Source organism: Podarcis melisellensis (assembly GCF_964234715.1).
Source record: "Podarcis melisellensis genome assembly, chromosome: 12".
Classification (NCBI taxonomy): Eukaryota; Metazoa; Chordata; class Lepidosauria; order Squamata; family Lacertidae; genus Podarcis; species Podarcis melisellensis.
In genome coordinates this window covers 927,932-948,104 of record NC_138544.1, presented here as the reverse complement: position 1 = coordinate 948,104, position 20,173 = coordinate 927,932, and the positions used below count along the sequence as shown (strand labels likewise).

The following is a 20,173-nucleotide window of genomic DNA, read 5'->3' as shown; positions in this document are numbered from 1 at the left end:
TTTTGGGGTGTAAAAATGGCATCGGGGGGAATTTTGCAGGTGTCAGGATATTTTTTTTTAATATGGCAACCCTAGTGTCCCGTCTAGTCTGGTTTCGTAAGATCAGTTTCAGCCTCTGAGTCCTCAGGATGTGAATAAGGTGCATGCAGCAGTTTAGGAGGCCACATGCCCTCTTAATCCTTGCATGTTGTAAAAAAATTGAGCTAGCTAGGGATGGGACTGACCAGCAGGGTCCAGGGTTTGGTGAGCACATAATTGCATGAACAGGTGGTAGCACAACTGCTCCTTATGGAACATCACTGGTCCCAGAGATACATGGCAATTATTTCCTGGACACAAATGAGTGCTTCCTAAGCAAGGTGTTTCAGGTGGTAGAAGCCAATTTATGGTTTAGATGCACCCGGTGTTTCTGCTGTCCCAGTGAATGAACCACTTTTGTTCTGAGGAGCTGAAGCTCAAACATGGATGCTGCATTGTTACTTTCCAGTGCCTCCAATTTAAACTTGTCCAATTCAGCACAAAAATGACCGTGGTGAGGTTCCATTTTATTTATTTTGCACAGTCAAGGAGATCATGAAGCTGGATTCCCTGTTACAGCCAAAATGTCACATTTGATGTTGATGTTGAAATGTTAATCCATGTTCTGCTAGAGTGCAGGTCCAGACTACCAACTGTGTTAACAGACAACTTGGTGCTGGAAAAGAACAGAAATGTGTTTGAAACGCATGATGCTCAAGAGCTATATGCAGAAATATGGGCTGTTAATTTTCAGGAACAATATATTTGTATAGAATTCTTTAGTAAGCTAAATGTGTGTGCTGAGTTCTTTTTCCTTACTTTTTTCCTAGCCCTGGCCATCCCAATTTCAGTGCTGAGTGTGAATCAGCCATTCATGGACACTTTCAGCTGGGTTTTGCCAGCTCTCTTGTCATTACGTTGTATTACTAATAATAGTTGGCATTTATGTTTAGAGTGTCTGAAGCACATTCTGTGCATCATTTCAGTAATCTTCGCATGCTGCCAGCAGCCTTAATTCCTGCATTTCTCCTTTTAAAAGCCTTCACTTTTCTGTACTGTATAGGTTTTCCATATCCAGCTCTGAACACAATAATTTTTCTTCTTCTAGTCTATCAGAAGAAACTCTTGCCATTAATTATTAGTGCCAGTCTGAACTGGTAACCTTTTGCCTTGACATGCTTTAAACATTTGTCTTGGTTCAGCTCCAAACCTACTAGGTACCTCCATTGGTGCAAGATTTGGATGAGGTCGCTGGGCCTCTTCTGCTTCCCAAAGGCATAAATGGCTCCAGCTGCAAATGGGGCAGAAAGAATTGGCAGAAATATCCAATGGAGTCTGTTGGATGACTGATTGGATTTCAACCTTGTGGATGCAGCTGACATAGAAACATAGAATTGTAGAGTTGGAAGATACCCTGCGAATCATCTCGTCCAACCCCCTGCAGTAGAGGAATAGGCAGCTGTGAGGATTGAACCTGCAACCTTGGTGTTATCAGCACCAAGTTGCTATCCAGGCTTCATGTCCCTTTTTGCTCTCTTAGTCCTGAACTTTATGGGAGCATTTCTTCCTGAAAGCTGAATGTATATATATATATATATATATATTGCTCAGTTCTAAATGAGCATCTGTCTAGTTTTAATTGCAAATGGCGGGGGGGGGGGTAGATGCAAAATTGTTTTTATTTGAATGCCTGCCTTCCTAATTCCATTTTTAATGAGAAATCCCATTAGCACATTTATCTTAAGAGGAAAATGAGAAAAAGTGGAATTCTAGTTGGTTTGTCCAATTCTGTAACTGTCACCAGCACAATCTATCAGCCTTTGCTTTTGCATCTTGTAAATTATAGCTGTTTACTGAGGCTTGGAACAAGTAAATGATTAGGAAGTCATTTGCAGGTTTTAAGTGTTCTATGGATGATAAATCATTGTAATAAAGGCAGACACAGCAACAGCCTACTTTAAAGATTAGAGTCTCCATTCTTACCATGGGCGTAACCAGGGGGTGGGGTGGGGGCAATGCTCCCCCTAAACCAAATAAATAAATAAAAATACTTAACTAACTGCCCAATTGCGAAACAAATTCCTTCCAGTAGCACCTTAGAGACCAACTAAGTCTGTTATTGGTATGAGCTTTCGTGTGCAGGCACACTTCTTCAGATACCTGAATGCACACGAGAGCTCATACCAATAACAAACTTAGTTGGTCTCTAAGGTGCTACTGGAAGGAATTTTTTTATTTTGTTTTGACTATGGCAGATCAACCTGACTACCTGCCTGCCCAGCTGTGTAGCAGATAACTTGGTTCTGCCCACCCCCCAAATAAAGCCTGGCTATGCCCATGATTCTTTCTTTATAGTTTCTCAATTTTCAATAGGAGAAGAGATACACACACACACACACACACACACACACACACACATCCCCGGAGAATGCCTTTGCTACAAACATAGGTGAAGAAGTGCTGGAAGTGGTTTGAAGGTGTCTGTCTTGACCTAGGTTTATATTCCCATTGCAGCTCAAGAGAGTTGAGGGGACTACAGTTCTATTACGTTTCCAGCAGATCAGGGAAAGGCCAGTCCGTTGACTTGTGCCCATAACACCACATTTCCTCCCCACTCAATCCCCAGTGTTTCTGCGCAGTTATTTTTTTAAAAAAATTTTTAAAACCCTGTAAATTGCTGTTTGGGTTGGGACACAGGTTGATTTGTCTAGTGCAGGATAAATGCAAGTGCTGCTTTTAAAAAAAGCCTGGCTGAAGCGGGAGGGTTGGCAGGAATGAGAGCTGTTTCAACACGTGTGTAAAGGCAGGTTGCAAAAGGGAGTTCACCGCGTGGGTGACTATTATTGTGACTATTTCAGCACTCCAAGAAAACGAAAGTCCCCGGGACCGAGGGGGCCAGGTACAAAAGCTTTTAGGGACAGATTGGTTTTCAGCCCATGAACCTATGCTGGCGTCATAAGTTCAGTTTAAGAACTTCAGCCCAAGGAAAGTGATGGGTAGAAGCAGCAGCTCATATGGTGTATATAGCATACCCTCCAACATTCCTCAGATGAAAATAGGGACATTTCTAACTCCCCCCCCAACTGATCCCCCTTTTTGTCCTTCCACCACAGCACTCACCCACTTCACCATCCTGAGAAAACCCCTTTATCCTGATGTTATTTTATTCTTTGGTGGATTTACAAACAGAAAAGCGCACATCAATAAATAAATATTAGAAAAGGGCAAGACTAGAGGCAAGTGCACGAAGACTCTTTGTGCTCTGCTCTGCCTTTCTCCCCACCAGGGCAGCCCTGCCCTCCTCCTGCCCCTCGGCAGCGGCAGCCTGTCCTTCTCACCTGATGGCCAGCAGCTGCAGCGGCAGCCTGTCCTTCTCACCTGATGGCCAGCAGCTGCTAGGAGCTGCCCAAGGGAGGAGGCCGGCAGCAGCCATGGAGAGGCAATGGGATGCTCCCTCGCCGCTGCCCAGGACGGCTCATCCTTCTCTCTGAGCTCAGTGGTGGCAGCAGTGGTGGGGAAAATAGAAGCCCGATGGCTTTCATTATTGTGAGACTGTCCCTGGGAAATCAGGGCATTTGGAGGGTATGATAGACTACTTACAAAGTGCCGTGTGCCTAACTTTCTGAAAGTGGGGATTAAAAGCACGGAACAGGATCATGCTGCTGGTTCCTTCTTCAGTGAACTCTGTTGAAAAGCCTTTCCTTTCCTCTGTCCTCCAGAACTTGGAAAAATTGACCAAGAGATCCGAAAATACAATACCCCGGGATTCTCTGGCTGCCTGTCCAGAGTCCAGTTCAACCAGATTGCCCCACTCAAGGCTGCCTTGAGAACCACAAACATCTCCTCTCGCATCCACACAGAAGGAGAACTTGTGGAATCCAACTGTGGTGCGAACCCACAAACCATCCAACCAATGTCTTCTGCAACGGATCCGTGGCATTCCGATTCAGGTAAGTCGAGACTGGATGAGAAAATCCTGAAATCGACCCCTGAAGCTGCTTCCAGAATGTATGGTTAGAATATAACTCACCATCTGTTATGATGGTGAGATTAGAATAATAGTGAACATTCTCTCTCTCTCTCTCTCTCTCTCTCTCTCTCTCTCTCTCTCACACACACACACACACACACACACACTTGCTTCTAAACTGATGGCTTGAGTATCCAGTATAGTTTATTCTTTCATTGCTGCTATAAGTTTATGACTACTGCATTTATCTTAAAGACACTAACCTCCAGTGTGAAGCAGTGGCAGATTGACCTGTGCATTGTCTTGCATGTAATTGTTGTTTTACTGGTGCTTCTAATTTTGGTAAATGCGATGAAATCAAGTTCAGAAAATTGGCATAGATTTTTCTTTCTTGGCGCTGATAATCATAATACTTTTAACCAGAACAATCCTTGGAAATGATGAAAAGTGGCAGATCAGTTTTCAGCCAGATCCACTGCTAGAGTTAGGGCCAATCTGAATATTACAGGGGACTCCCCCCCCCCCAGCATTCCCTTAGAGAGCTGCTGCAAGGGCAGAGAGGCACCATTGGCACAGAAGAAACCTGGAGGCTTCTTAAGGTCAGCTAAGGAAGCCCTTTGAGGAGGTTGTTGCCCCCAGGCAAGCTCAGATCCCCACAGGGCCGTCTTAAGCATATCCGGTGCTGTGGTGCATAGCTCCCTCTGCCACCCCCGTGCCCCCCCCATTTCCCAGAGATTTTTAGGGAGGACAGCGCTGCTGGTGGGGCAGGAGGAAGTGGGCAGCGGCTGGACGTGGCACCTCCCAGCTCAGCTGGCTGCTTTGTGCCACGGTGGCCACGGCAGATGGAGGCTCCGGGTGCGACACTGCTTTGGCGCAGTGCGGCAGGCGAGAGCGGTGAGCTGATGCCAGGAGACCCCGCGTCCAGCCTCCGCCTCTTCCCTGGCGCCCTGGTGCCCTGAGCCACTAGCCTCTATGGGTAAAGCGCCCCTGGATCCCCACCCCAAATTCCCTGTTAGCTCAGGGCTGAAGCCTCACATTTCCAGAGATAACATCTATTTTGACCTTATAAATACGGCTTCTGTGACCATGTTCATATTCTGCTGCAGTGCCAAATGGTTATCTCAAAGCATGATATTGTTTTGTAATTGCCCCCCTTTCCCTGTGGCTCTGGTGACTTTTCATGCTGGCGATGGAGCAGCAGGACTCAGCCAGCCCCTCTTCCTTTCCGAAGATCATAGAATCACAGAGTTGGAAGAGACCACAAGGGCCATCGAGTCCAACCCCCTTCCAAGCAGGAAACACCATCAGAGCACTCCTGACATATGGTTGTCAAGCCTCTGCTTAAAGACCTCCAAAGAAGGAGACTCCACCACACTCCTTGGCAGCAAATTCCGCTGTCGAACAGCTCTTACTGTCAGGAGGTTGGAAGGGCCAAGCAGCCTCTGTCTTCCCTTCAGAACCCCAGCTGCGTCCTCTGTTTAGGTAGAGGAGGAAAAGGAATCATGAGTTAAAATAATAATTGGTTTTACATGTAGATTTTAATTGTCATCAAATTCAAAACCATCAGGAAATCGCATTCAAGCACACAATTGTTTTTGTTGTTTATGGAGTAGAAAACACAGAGATTTCAAAGACACACCAATGCAAAATTTCCCATAGCTGTTCTTAAAATAACTATGCTTTTTTAAAAAAATACAAATTTATCCTATCCTTAACTTCTTTGTCTGCCTTTTTTCGTGTTGGAATACAGTATACAAACTTGAGTGAAAGTCACACTGCACCAAGAAATAAAAAAAGAAAGACTGCTAAATATGTAAGAGAGCAAAAATAACTGATTCTGCTTTCCACATAGATAGCAACCTCACTGCAGCCTCTTCAGCCATGGTTTAAGCAACCAGCACATACGGACTATTAGAGGTTTCAGTTTCCAAAGGAGTAGCTGCATTTGTTGTTTTCTCAAGTGCAAAAATTGAACCATGTTCAGGTGAAGTGGAAGAGAAGACTTGTTTTATTATTAGGCTGTCTGCCTGTATGCTTTTTATTATGTTTTCACCATTGATTATCTATAATGTGTTTTTAATGTTACACACCATTCTGGGATCTTTTGATAAAGCGGCATATAAGTGGAATAAATAAATATAAAAAATAAATAGCTCCGCTTCTAGCCTAGCGTTGCCTAATCTGACTGGCAGTATCCCTCCAACGTCTCAGGCAGACATCCTCCACCTGAACATTTTTGCTGGAGATGTTGGCAGTTGAATCAGTGACATTCTGTAGGCCACTGAACTGTAGTCCACTGAACTGTGGTTCTTTCCCACAATACTTGGCGTTACAGTTAATTTAGTACATACCTGAGGAAGCATATATTTCCTTATGAACTGCATGTGTGGGGGGGCGGTTCTGCCACAGATCAAGGTACAGGCACTTGCTGGGGGGGGGAATAGATCGTCGTCGTCATGATCATCATCTTAGGGTGTTTTTTTTTTTAAAAAAATGCAGCCATAATAATGTGCTGCAAAAGACACATGTGATAGAAGGAGCTTCTTAGCTTTTCCTCCTCATGGTTTTCCTCATGTATGACAACCCTGCCCCTTCCTCCACATGAGTCTTCTGCTGCAAGAAACCAAGCAGCACATCCAGTTTGGGCCCAGTTATTTCATAAGCCCAACAGCACTTTCCTCCCTTGTCTCCAGAGACAGACAGATGCCAGCCACAACCATGTTCTGTGCTAGACTGTCCTGAATGTTGGCTGCCCTGGGTAGAAATAATTAGATACCAGAGAATTAAGGTGGAACACATCCATGGATCCTATTTATTTATTTATTTCACTAGTATTTCATTTGCTCTCTGGATAGTTTATGTAATTTATAAAATTTCAATAAAAGTTAAAGCCAAGATGGATAACAGCCACAAACAGCTGTGAACACCAACTGCCCTACTAAAATGAGCATAATGCACAATAGTGCATGCTGTGCACACAGAAAACCTTCAGGCCAATTCCCGAAATCGTTCCTAGGTGTTGCTGCCAGCCAGCAAAGCACATGGATGGACCCAGGGGTCTCCTTTGGGATAAGGCAGTTTTCTACATTCCTCCTTCATATGCCATCCAGTATAGCATAAGCGCATATGTGCTGAAAAGTTTGCACTAGCTCCATTTAATTAATTGCTTTAAAAGCAAGAGTTGAATCAACTTAAAATTATTTAATGAGTGGTTGGCCCCAATTTATTTTCATCTGGCGCAGCTTTAGCAGCTCTGTTCTTTGGATCCCAAATGACTTAATGATGGCGCTTGAATTTCCCATAAATCTTCCCTAATGGAAAGGAGAGGGAAAGAGAGCTTCAATCTTGCCTGGTTCTTGGATGCAACACACCCTTTCTCCTCCTGCCCAACTTAATGGCAATATATACTCCACCCAGACACTTCTTCAGAAGCTGCAGACAGTTGAGGCTCAGCTCCCGGCCAAAGCCATAAATTCTAGCAGCTCTCCCTGAGAGACCCGGGCATTTCAAGCTGCTCTGCGCAGCCCTGAGCAGAATTTTAATGCCATGGAGCTGCAGGAAGATGAGGAGAAGCAAAGGCAGGCGCTGCTCTCCCATGGAAAGGATCGTTCCTAGAAATTCTGCCTGTGTGGAGAAGGCAGGGTAATAGCTGTTTCCTTGGTGCTTCTCTGAGTCTCCCTTGCCCTCTCTCACACACGCTATAACGGGGGGCAGGGGCGGGGGGCAAACAGCCACTTTCTCTAACTGCTGTTCCAAGCCTTCTGAAATTGAGCTAATTTGGTCCTCTGGAAATCTGGGTATATTTAAAATAAATACAAGCAATATATAAATATATGTGCCTAAAGAGAGATTAGTAGAGAGAGTTAGTATTCTGCCACTAAATTCACTGGCACATACCCTCCAACATTTCTCAGACGAATATAGGGACATTCCATTTCATAATGATAATTTTACTACTTATACCCCACACATCTTACTGGGTTGCACCAGCCACTCTGGACAGCTTCCAACATTTATAAAAACATGAAACATTAAAAAAACTTCCCTATACAGAGCTGCCTTCAGATGGTTTAGGGGGTTGGATAACTCCATCCCTTCCAATGTTTCTCCAATGAAAATAGGGACATCCTAAGGAAAAGGAGGACATTCTGAGATCAGAACCAGGATGGCTTCTCTAAATCAGGGACATCCCTGGAAAATAGGGACACTTGGAGGGTCTGCTGGCAGGGATTTTATTTGTCCCCCAAAATGGCTTTGCTACAGGTCAAGTCTTACTGTGTCCATCACTTGCTCAAAAGAAACACGAAACAGAACTCATTCTTGTGGGAAAGTGAATTCCTCATTGGAATACAAATGTTAATGGCCGCATCCAGCTGTATACTTTATTTCCATTTCTGTTTGTGTTATTTTAATTAAATATTCTTAATAAGTGGGACCTTGCAACAAACCATTGCAGTGTATCTCTCCTGTGTGCAGGGGCTACCTGAGTCTTCCAGGGGGGTTGAAAAAACATGAGCATTAAAGACAGAAGACCCTGCCCATATTTTGGGTTTTACTCCTGATGCAAAATTTAATTTACTTAAACCTGTCTGCACCGTAAGGCAGTGGAGCATAAAACTTCCTCCAGCATCAAATGCTTGATTTGGCCTGGAAGGACGTCTGCGTGGGCAACGGGAGGCTTGTGAGAGTAACAAGAGACTACATTGCAGGGCTGCTGCAAACTACTCTTCCTCTCTCACTATAGCCTTCCTCCTTGCAATAAGGGGACAGCAATGAACTATGCCGCACGGTGGCTGCATGCCACAACCTGGGTGTAAAAGCAAGGAATAACACTGCAGGATTGTTGTGAGCTACTTTCTCAGTTTCTGCAATATGAGTTTTATAGTTATGGGGTTGTAAATTGTTAAGTTGTGGGTTGACATAGCAGACGACACAGCGATTTCTCCAAAGCAGCTCTTTATTTTGTAAGCTGGAACAGAACTAACTGAGGAGCTCAGTCAGCCTGCTTATATAGAGCTACAGAACAATTGTAACTGTTGCAACATTCTAAAACTATCCAATCACTGAATGTCACTTTTCGAACCTTCATTTGCATAACTATCTACAGTTTCCCCCTGCTGGCCTAGGGTGAGAACTTCAGTACATAACATAAATCACTTAGAACCAGGAAGGGCAGGATATAAACGTAATCAATCAGTAAATCCTATATACTGCAGGGTTGGCATAAGTCACTCTCTTCTAGAAATACCCCACAATTGGGGGACAATGAGATGCTTTTGCCTTGGAATTGACATTGGCATGGTTATATTTTTGAAATGTTTCATACTACATCAGGCATCCCCAACCTGCGGCCCTCCAGATGTTTTGGACTACAATCCCCACCATCCCTGACCACTGGTCCTGTTAGCTAGGGATCATGGGAGTTGTAGGCCAAAACATCTGGAGGACCGCAGGTTGGGGGTGCCTGTACAGTGGTACCTCGGGTTAAGAACTTAATTCGTTCTGGAGGTCTGTCCTTAACCTGAAGCACCACTTTAGCTAATGGGGCCTCCCGCTACCGCCGCACCGCCGGAGCATGATTTCTGTTCTCACCCTGAAGCAAAGTTCTTAACCCGAGGTACTAACGCTAGGTTAGCGGAGTCTGTAACCTGAAGCGTATGTAACCTGAAGCGTATGTAACACTAGGTGCCACTGTACTACATACTACATAAGCAGCAGAACCTCTTCTCTTTGCTACCATTTGTGCTTGGGGGGGGGAGTAGACACACTTTTCCCCAGTCCCACCTACATTAAATTCTAAAGGCTTGTATTTGGCAGCTTTAAATCTGGCACCAAGTACAAGTCCCCCTAGGATTTGTTCCATTTGAGAATCTGCAGTGCAGCTGAACCCTCCCAAGCGGGACTTGCTTTCAGCCTTGACTGCAAGCCCTGCTGGGATTGGCTGCACTTGGGAGAGGTTGCAAGAGGAACTCCTGAATGCAGCTAATCCCTGCTGAAAGCAGCACAAAATTTATCTTTTGCAACCATGCCTTGCAAAAGAATCTTTCTTTGCAGTCCTAGTTTGTTTTTATTATTAAAGCTGGAGTTAGAAAGAAACAAGGGGACTGTGATCACCCTATATCATATGACTTCCCTGTCCATTTGTCAAAATGGCCCATGGAAGGTGATCCAGCTCCCCCCACCAAATGTGCACCCTAGAAGTACAGCTATCAGGTATACAGCATTGGGTGCAACTTGCTCCCTGCTGACATACACTTGATGGGCAACCTGGATTTGCCCTGCGCTGTGTGTGCAATGGCCCTCCATGGACTGCCTTTCTGCACAGCTCACTCCTTCATGAAGAGACCATTTGTGTAAACTGCAGCTGTGATCAGTGAGAGAAGGAAGCTGATGCCCACTTTCATATATCTTACAAGAAGCACTCATCTAGAAGGCCTGTCATTGGAAACTGATTCATGTGCACAACTTTCCCATAAAAGCATTTTCCTGCCACCAAAGCAGGCATTCCTTTGGGCCCATTACTGGTGACTGTATATATTTGTGTTCGAGTTTGGTGAGTATTCAGCTTTACAGTTCCTTGGAGAGCACTGCCATATTTCATATTCTGCATTAATTGTGAAGAGGGCTTGCTCTTCTCTCCTTAACAGGTGAATTGTAAGCTCTGCTCATAAAACTCTATTGGAGGCAATAACTTAAGCAAGCATAACCAGTATATCAGCCATCCTTCTCTGTGGTCAAGCTAGGCAAGCAGCAAGGTTGTGAAATACAATACCAGAAGGGGAAAGGGGGTGCGCTATATGAACAATGTGCTCTGATGTACGACATTGTTGGCTATGCACGAACATCTACTGCATTGTGACTTCCAGGGCAGAAGCTGTGGCTGACCAGGGCCCCTTACTGATATCCCTGCCCCCATTCATTTGTCACGTTTCAGGAAAGTAAAGTTATGGTCCATTCACTTCCAGAGATGAAAAGGGAAACAGACAGCCAATATTCCACCCACTTGCTCTGCAAGAAGTAAATCTCTTCCTGTCTTCCGGAGGGTTGGCCAGTTAATGTTCAGCCACTGGGAGGACTGACAAGCACTTAGCTCTCAAAAATAAAAATAAAATAACCTCAGTTCAGAACCTAAAGTTTAAAAAATATGTTACTTGATGTCATACTGGCTTTAAGACCCAAGACTGCCTGGAGTACTCACTTCAGAACTACAAGATCCTGACTTAAATCGGTTTGCACTTTGCTTTGTCTGAGGGTGACGGTTCCGAGGAGAGGGTGTCAGGCCACCATCATTGGGAGTTGCTGACATGTGGGGTGCATGAGAGCAAAACACAGCTGGTGTGTATGGATGTTGAGTTTACATAGTGATGTGTGTGTCCAGATGGGGACTTACATGACCTGTAAATTTCAAAAATGAGTGAAACTGAGGGTTCAATCATAACACCTGGTGTTGGTGCCGGGGGGATGAGATTAGGGTGGCACACAGGCCCCTCTCTGCCTCTGGAAAAGGGGCATAGCCTCTGAGGCAGCAGGACCTCAGATGTGACAGAGGACCCAGCACTCCATCCTCCCCGCAAAGCTCCTTCTAGGATTCCTCTATAAAGACATGGTAAAATGCAATCTGAACAGGAGTTGAAGCATGTATGGAAAATAATTGTGAAAATTGGCATACCATAGATAAAAAGGAGACCCAGTTTGTCATAGTAGGAGAACTGGGTTCATATTTTTCCTGCCTGTTGCAAGTATCCTGAGCTAGGGAGATCCAGGAGCTGGGCTGAGCAGGGACAGCCAAGCAATTAGCCAGGAAGCTGTTGACAGTTAAGAAGGTGGCTCCCAGTGTGCAATATGCATGTCTAGAAGGCAAGTCTGATAACGGAGCAAAGAACAGGCAGAATAGGGAGCATTTGTTTCCCTCTTCCCCCAACCCCCTGTCTGGAGCAAGGCTGCAAATATAATCCCAGAAACACTGACGTTTTCTGCAACAGAACAAGTTTTGATGAGGAGCTTAGCAGATTGCCATGTTTTGTGAGCTGTATCAAGCTAGGGATTGGTCAAGCAGAGTTTTGACATCTGTGGAATGTCAGAGAAAAGAAACAAGGAGGAAGTGCTGACAGAAAGATGGAGGTTGACTCAAAAAGGTGTGCTCTGTTTTAAAGTTTCACTTTGAACAGATGGCTCTGAAGAAACGGCTATAGTTCATCTCCAATTTTTGTGATTTTGCTCTATTCCTTTGGTTAGGATTCTAATTTCCAGAACACTAGATCAGATTCTCATGGTCATTTTTATCCTGCTGTTATTTCCATAAGGTGAATCCTGTTTGTGCCACTGTAAAATGTGCAGTAAGACATGTTCCTATGGAATGTCGTCCAGGTCAGACTAATGGCCTCCAAACCAGATATGGTACTTGAGGTCACTTTTTTCTGGTTCCCGATAGCACTGCTGCATTTTAATTCAATAATAGGGAAACATTTGCCCAGAGTCTCCTTTGTAACAAATGCCTGTTTAAACAGGCCTTTAAAACATTGTTTCCTTAGCACAATAAGAATTTATTTGTGCTTTTATTGATATCTTTGTTGATTTATTTTTATATGTTGCATTCTGCCTTGCTGTATTTTTTTATGGAAGTGCAGATTATACATTTGTAAATGAAAGAATAAATGAACTCTGTCCTGAGTAGTCCTGGGAGTATTATTTAGGTATTATTTTATTATTTAGGGAAGTGGTGGCGTTAATATAATGGCTGATCTAAGACCCCACCCAGGGAGCTATTTGTTGAGCTGAGATTTTAATCAGGGATTTCTTAGTTCATAGACAAGGCTCTTAACCAAGCATTAGTTAGTTCCTCAGTGTTCCTCAATAAAACCTTTAATTTTCAGCCTTTCTAATTTTATATTTTTATTCAACTTATACACTGCCCTATACCCGGAGGTCTCAGGGCGGTTCACAACATGACCACAACATATAAAATCAAACCAAAAGCAATAACCCAATACCCCCCCCCCAGAAAAAGAACCACATTCTAAAAGGGTGTTGGATGTCAATAAGTTCAACCAAAGGCCTGGTTAAAAGGGAACACTTTTGCCTGGCGCCTAAAGGTGTATAATGAAGATGCCCGGTGAACTTCCCTGGGGAGAGCATTCTACAGACGAGGAGCCACTGCAGAGAAGGCCCGTTCCCGTGTTGCCACCCTCCGGAACTCTCGAGGAGGCGGCACACGAAGAAGGGCCTCGGAAGATGATTTCAAGGTCCACTTAGGTTCATATGGAAAGAGACAGTCCATCAGGTATTGTGGTCCTGAACCATTTAAGGCTTTATAGGTCAAAACCAGCATTTTTAATTGTGCGCGGAAACTGTTTGGTAGCCAGTGCAGTTCAACCAGGATCAGTGTAAGATGCTCAAACCATCTTGCTCTGGTGAGCAACCTGGCTGCTGAATTCTGCACCAGCTGAAGTTTCTGAACCATCTTCAGAGGCAGCCCTACATATAATGCATTGCAGTAATCTAGCCTTGAAGTTACCAGAGCACAGACAGCAGTAGCTAGGCTATCCGTGTCCAGATAGGGGCATAGCTGGACCACCAGCTGAAGATGATAGAAGACACTCTGGACCACTGAGGCCACCTGAACCTCAAGCGACAGCAAAGGATCCAGGAGGACCCCCAAGCTACGAACCACTTTCCTTCAGAGGAACTGTAACCCCATCAAGCAGGCGACCTCCCACCCATCTGATCTAGGGAACCACCCACTAACAGTGCCTCAATCTGATATGGATTGAGCTTCACTTTGTTGGCTCTCATCCAGTCCATTACCGAGGCAAGACAACGGTCCAGCACTTCCACTGCCTCACCTGCAGATGCAAAGGAGAAATAGAGCTGAGTGTCATCAGCATCCTGCTGACAACATACTCCAAACCTCCAGATAACCCCACCCAGCAATCAACCGATCGACCACGATGGACAGTGAGATCCCCGGGGTGATCGTGGTCAATCGCAGATGATCCTTGTCGATTGCGGCATTAAATTGATTGGTCAAGGAATGTCACCGCCCCTGTCGCTAGGTCCCTCCGCTGAGCAATCTCCTCCCACTTCCAGCCATGACATGGCTCCCCAAATCTCTTTTCTGATGAGAGCAGCTTTTGCATCTCATTTGGAAACCAAGGGCCCAGAGTCTGGAGGAAGAATGGGGAGGCACACAATGCCAAATGCTTGAAGTCCAGTGTGAAGTTTCCACAGTCTGTGTTGATCTGGGGAGCCCTGACATCAGCTGGTGTTGGTCCACTGGGCTTCAATAAGTCCAGGGTCAACGCAGCCGTCTACCAAGAGATTTTGGAGCACTTCATGCTTCCTTCCGCAGACAAGCTTTATGGGGATGCTGACTTCATTTTCCAGCAGGACTTTGTCACCTGCCCACACTGCCAAAAGTACCAAAACCTGGTTCAATGGACATGAGATTACTGTGTTTGATTGGCCAGCAAACCCGCCTGACCTGAACCCCATAGAGAATCTATGGGGCATTGCCAAGAGAAAGATGAGAGACATGAGACCGAGCAATGCAGAAGAGCTGAATAATAATAGTAATAATAAATTTTATTTATATCCCGCCCTCCCCAGCCGAAGCTGGGCTCAGGGCGGCTGCTATTGAAGCATCACATATTGAAGTGCCACAGGCTGATAGCATCCATGCCACGCCGCATTGAGGCAGTAATTGATGAAAAAGGATCCCAAACCAAGTACTGAGTACATGTGCATGCTTCTACTTCTCAGAGGTCCAATATTTCTCTATTTGCAGTCCTTGTTTTGCTGATTTCATTTAATATTCTAATTTTCTGAGATCGTTAATTTGGGGTTTTCATCAGCTGTACACCATAAACATCACAATTATAACAAATAAAGACTTGACATATCTTGCTTTGAAAGTCATGAGTCTATCTCATATATTAGTTTCACTTTTTTAGTTGAATTACTGAAATAAATGAACTTTTCCACAATATTCTAATTTTCCGAGTTTCACCTGTAAATTGGCTTAAAAAGAAGAGGAAAAGCACGGGTATTTTAAAGTGAGGGGCTAAATATCTAAAGGACATGGTGTAAATAATAACTTGTGCTTTTTCTTGTGCACCAGGTGCTGATCTTCCTTACAATGGTCAAGTGATTGGCGGTGGTGTTAACAGGAATTCAGCTATTATTGGAGGTAAGCAAGTGCATGCCCTGCCTTTCAGAAGGGAATGTTGATTTCTATGCTGATAAGATACGATGTTTGCAAGTATCTTTTTAAATACCTAATTTAAAACACACATATAATTTCCAAGGCTAAGCTAGCAAAGAGAAAAGAATTTTCAACTATATTTGTGCTTAGTTTCCCAGAACTGTTAGGACAGAGTGCATAATAAGAAGTGGAAATAAAGACATTTAATTATGAAGCAGTACATGATAGGTAGTTTGAATTCTGATGGCATATCCTGCTACATTCAGCATGTAAACTGGCTGTGCTGGGCATCCCACCCCCCAGCCCTGTAGGTTGCTGCTCTGTCCGAAGGGACGGGGGCCTTACTGCGGAACCAATCTGCCGCTGCATTTGGGGCCAGGGAGGAATTTGCCCGCAGACAAGTTGGGCCTGTCTGGGGGTTTTGCCTTCCTCATAGCAACTGTCAAAACGTTTGGCAGAAACAGGCATTGGGGACTCAGCTATACAGCTGCAAATAAAATGTTTTAAATGTGTTGTAAAGTGCAACATACAGATGTGACACTAGATGGCAAAACAAAAAAAAATTCCTTCCAGTAGCACCTTAAAGACCAACTAAGTTAGTTCTTGGTATGAGCTTTCGTGTGCATGCACACTTCTTCAGATACACTTCAGATATACTTCTGTTTCAGTGTATCTGAAGAAGTGTGCATGCACACGAAAGCTCATACCAAGAACTAACTTAGTTGGTCTTTAAGGTGCTCCTGGAAGGAATTCTTTTATTTTGTTTTGACTATGGCAGACCAACACGGCTACCTCTCTGTAACTAGATGGCAAAAGTGAGCTATCGAGGTTCAAATTTCAGGGTACCCCAGTGAAGGCGTTGCGGGGGAAGGTTTCTGTCCAATGGCCCAGATGATGGTTAATGGGCCATAGATCTCCCCAAATGACAACCTGGCAGGTTTGCCCTATTTGATTTGCATCTTGGGGGGTTGCTTAACCCAGGATCAACTGTGATGGAGTAATCAGCCAGCAATTGAGCTGGTTGATTCAGGATACATCCCCAATGCCTATGCCACACTATAGTTAGAATTAAGGGTGTCATGAAGCGGCTCTTCCAATTATGCCCTGTGGCGTGAAGTGCAGCGCTCTGTAGTGTCAGCCGCACAAGCCCCACTGAACTATTTGCCAGTTAATGGACATGCGTGAAGAATGGAGCAATAAGACGGGAGGCCTTCTCTGTTACCATGAGATAGGTTGCAGAGACAATATTGTACCCATGTCATATCAGACAGTATATGAAAACTAAACTGTTTGCTCATTTGTTTTTGAATCTGAAACCTTCCACCTTTCTCTCTCTGTTAGGTGTCATTGCCGTTGTGATCTTCACCATCCTCTGCACCCTGGTCTTCCTCATTCGCTACATGTTCCGCCACAAGGGAACTTACCACACCAACGAAGCCAAGGGGGCAGAATCTGCAGAGAGCGCTGACGCAGCCATTATGAGCAACGACCCCAATTTTACTGAGACCATTGACGAGAGCAAAAAGGAGTGGCTGATCTGAAACTGGAAGCAGAAAGAAAAGCCGATGGCTTGGGGAAAGGGGGAGGGAAGACTTTTACAGCAAGAAGAAAAGAGCTCTCTTGCAGACTCTTGAACAAATCTAGTTTTTAAAAAAGATCAGCACAACCGGAGGAGCAACCGTTAGGACTGGAGCTGCCACAGCATTTCAGAAAAGGCCTTTTTAATATTGGTTTACTGTGAATTTGCCCTTCTTGTATCCATCTAAACTAAGAGTATAATTTAAGAGGTTCACACTTGTCAGTCACCACCTGTCTTCTTTGTCTGTGGCTGGAGGTGTTCAGAAATACCTGTGGAAACAGGGACCACTTTTCTATATTTTTTTTAGAAGCCCTTTAGAATGTAAATACTTCTCTCCTGAGAACAGCAAAGCAATCCTAAAGCCTGAGACCGTTCTTCTCTAGCATTCTTGCATAGATAATTTCCTAGAAAGGATGTTGTACTCACATACAGTGTCAATGATTGTTATTTTAATGCATGGTTTAACGTTTCCACTTTGGTGAATCTACACTATAGATTTAAAATGGTTTAACAGTCACCTCCTCTCCCAGAGAATTCAGGGAACTGTGGGGAAGGCTAGGAATTTCTCAGTGTCCCATCTGTTGCTACCTTGTATGGGAGCTGCTGCACCATGGCTCAGTCATATCAAATGCTTGAGGAATCGATATCGCAGTTCCTTCCCTCCCCCAATGGCTCCAGTTCTTGGGAGGGCTGATTCTGGTATCTTAAGGGGTGGGTTCCAGTATTACTGCCTGGTGCAGGACAGGACCATGCTGCAATGGCTCCCACAATTTTAAGTTTAGCCCTAGCAGATAATTTTAGCTTCCTCACTAAAGTACAGTTTTCTGGATTCTTTGGGGGAGGGTAGAGAGAACATGATTGTTGAAAAAGATTAAAGCTGGTACACATTTGTAGTGTAGATCTGCCTGCAGAGAGCAAGAAACCTGGAGCATAGGAAGCACCTGAGAGAAAACCACATTTGCCTGTTTCAGTTGCCTGCCATCTGTGCCAGAACCTTCAAATCTCTGTCTGCTAAGGGCACATAATGATGATTGTGTAAAAGTACGTAACAATAATGTTTAAAAACTCCTCATATTATCATCCTTGTAGTTGTCAGAGAGGAGTATCATAAGGCACAGGAATCCTTAGTTAATTTCTTGCTGAGATCTGAAGAAAGACCTTTCCATTTGACTCTGCTGACCTGAAGTCCTCGTGCCACATCTGTTCCACCTGTGACATATTGATGCTGTACGTATGTAGACATAAGCATTGCAGTAGGGAATTAGAACCAGATTTTAGACTTTTTTGCTTCTGTTTCTTATATATAGGCTGCTGCAGAAGTACTGATCTTGGAGATTTCATGTAAAACACAACATACTGCTGAATTCTTCTCCTTTACAATTTCCCAGTGGAACACTGTTCTGAAGGATATCTGTGAAGCAGTTTTCTCCCAAGATGAGAGGCAGAAATTAAGAGATCAAATAGTCCTGTGTGCAGAAAGAGCTGCAGAATTGCACAGTCCTAGAGCATGCCTTTTCTTTAAAGGTCTTTCTCATTATCTCTGTTCAGCCAATTGGAAGGCAGCTAAGGCAAAAGTCAGTTCTTCAGGGACATGGGTCATATAGATCAGCTGAAATTTACACCTCTCTAAAATGGAGAAAGCTGGGGCCAAGTCATACACCTTTAAGTGATGGAAAGCTATGGTTGAGTGAAAGTGCTGTCTCAGCTCCGGCATGTGGCTTGAGGTTTCTTACAATGCAGTTTCCACCAGTGGAGTTCTGCTTAGTGAATTATAAACTGGTTTAACCAACAGAACTTTCCCCAAGAACATTGGAAATGGCAGCTCTATGTGGAGGAGGTTCTTTGCAGCCTGACTATAGCTCCTTATATGCTTAAAAGCATCCTTGGATTCCTTTGGCAGTTAAACAGGCAAGAATCTGGTTTAAGTTTCTTTAATGTGCAATCACCACATCCTTCAATAACAACCACCTTTGACTGACCTTGGGAAAGGGCCCCTCCTTTGCAGTAGACAGGATTAGTCTCTGGAATGACAGGTGATTTTTAAAGAAGAATTCCCAATGCTGAGTGAGGAGATTCTACACTGACAAAGCCTTACGGAAAGTTGTATAGTACAACCTAATGAAGATATATGATTGTATGGCCTCTTGCTTATTATGTATTTTTTAAAAATGAATTATTTATTGTGAAAAGTTTTTTTGCTTATGACGGCTGTGGTTCCATGTAATTCATCTGCTCACAATTTTGGTATGCACAGCTTTGAAACATTTCTATATCAACTATGTCTGAGAAAGAATGATGGGGAAATCAAAAATAACTGTAGCTCAACATACTAAAGACTACTATTCTCTTTTAGCTGAATCCTCACTTTATTTTTCTTGTGTACAGAAGGGAGTGTTTATATTTATTACAAAAGCTTTGCATATGGGAGAGAATTTCATTTAGAAATCTTTTATCGTACCATACATGTCTTTGCATCTATCTGTCTGCCTTCTGAATCACTTTGCTGGTCTGGATGGGAAAGCTGAGGGCAGCCAGAAGATGCTTGAGGGCTCTGCAACATTTCTTCTAGGAACAAGGCCCACACATTTCCATTTACCCAGAGATCCCACTGAGGAATATCACTGTGCCCCCCAGTTTTATGAAGTGACTAGTGCATTTGTGACAGCAGTAACTAACACTGAGCCCCTTCTGTCCTTTTGTACCTATTTCATCTCCTGCCACCAGTCTGCCTCCCACTAAGGAAAGTGGCACAGTCTGCCATGTTTAACCAGTTTGGGAGCCAGGAGTTGTCAATGGTTGTAAACAGAGAGAAATGAGCAACAACAAATCCACAACATGCCGATCATTTGGTGGATTAATGACTCACCTGAAAAGATACACCTGGTTTCCTTTTCCCATTTTCATATCCTGATGGGAGCTTTTAATTATTATAACCGATTTATTACTTTCCTCTCTTTTGTGGCTTTGGATTTTTATAAAGAGTTCTTCAGCAAGAAGGAAAGTAAGTGATGTAAACTTGTTTTATGCCAGCTTTCTCAATCAACAAAGATACCTTTCTAATCCAAAAAGCTGTTCTTTTATTAATTTTTGAAGTTGTGATCCTTGTGAAAACCACATTTTGATTTTTCTTTTTTTGTAAGGCAGACCGAATGGAGGGTGAATTAGATAAGAGTGAATTAGATAAGGCAGATTCACTTTGATGCCCATATCAGTTTCTTTTTTTATTTGCCTTGAGTCTTTTAGGCAACAGTAGCATGGCGGACGTGCCTTATTGGCATCAGCGTGAGTAGAGGCAGCCTTTGAGAACCAAAGATTGCAACAAACTGATGCCTATGCAGGTGACCATTTTTTCTACTTCATTTTGCACTCAGGAGTTGGGTAGCAGACCTTTCCTCCTCCACATATC

General features: G+C 43.9%; 1 protein-coding gene across 2 annotated transcripts in view; it reads left to right on the top strand.

The window, feature by feature from the left end:
- CNTNAP2 (contactin associated protein 2) overlaps positions 1–19,119 on the top strand; it is a 1,023,642-nt gene extending 1,004,523 nt beyond the window's left edge. For both annotated transcript variants that reach the window (XM_081931012.1, XM_081931011.1), the window contains 3 exons: positions 3,738–3,968; positions 15,105–15,173; positions 16,530–19,119. In XM_081931012.1, the coding sequence (XP_081787138.1) occupies positions 3,738–3,968; positions 15,105–15,173; positions 16,530–16,729 (500 nt within the window). In that variant the 3' untranslated portion in view covers positions 16,730–19,119. The remainder of the gene's footprint in view (positions 1–3,737; positions 3,969–15,104; positions 15,174–16,529) is intronic.
- The last annotated feature ends 1,054 nt before the right edge of the window (positions 19,120–20,173 follow it).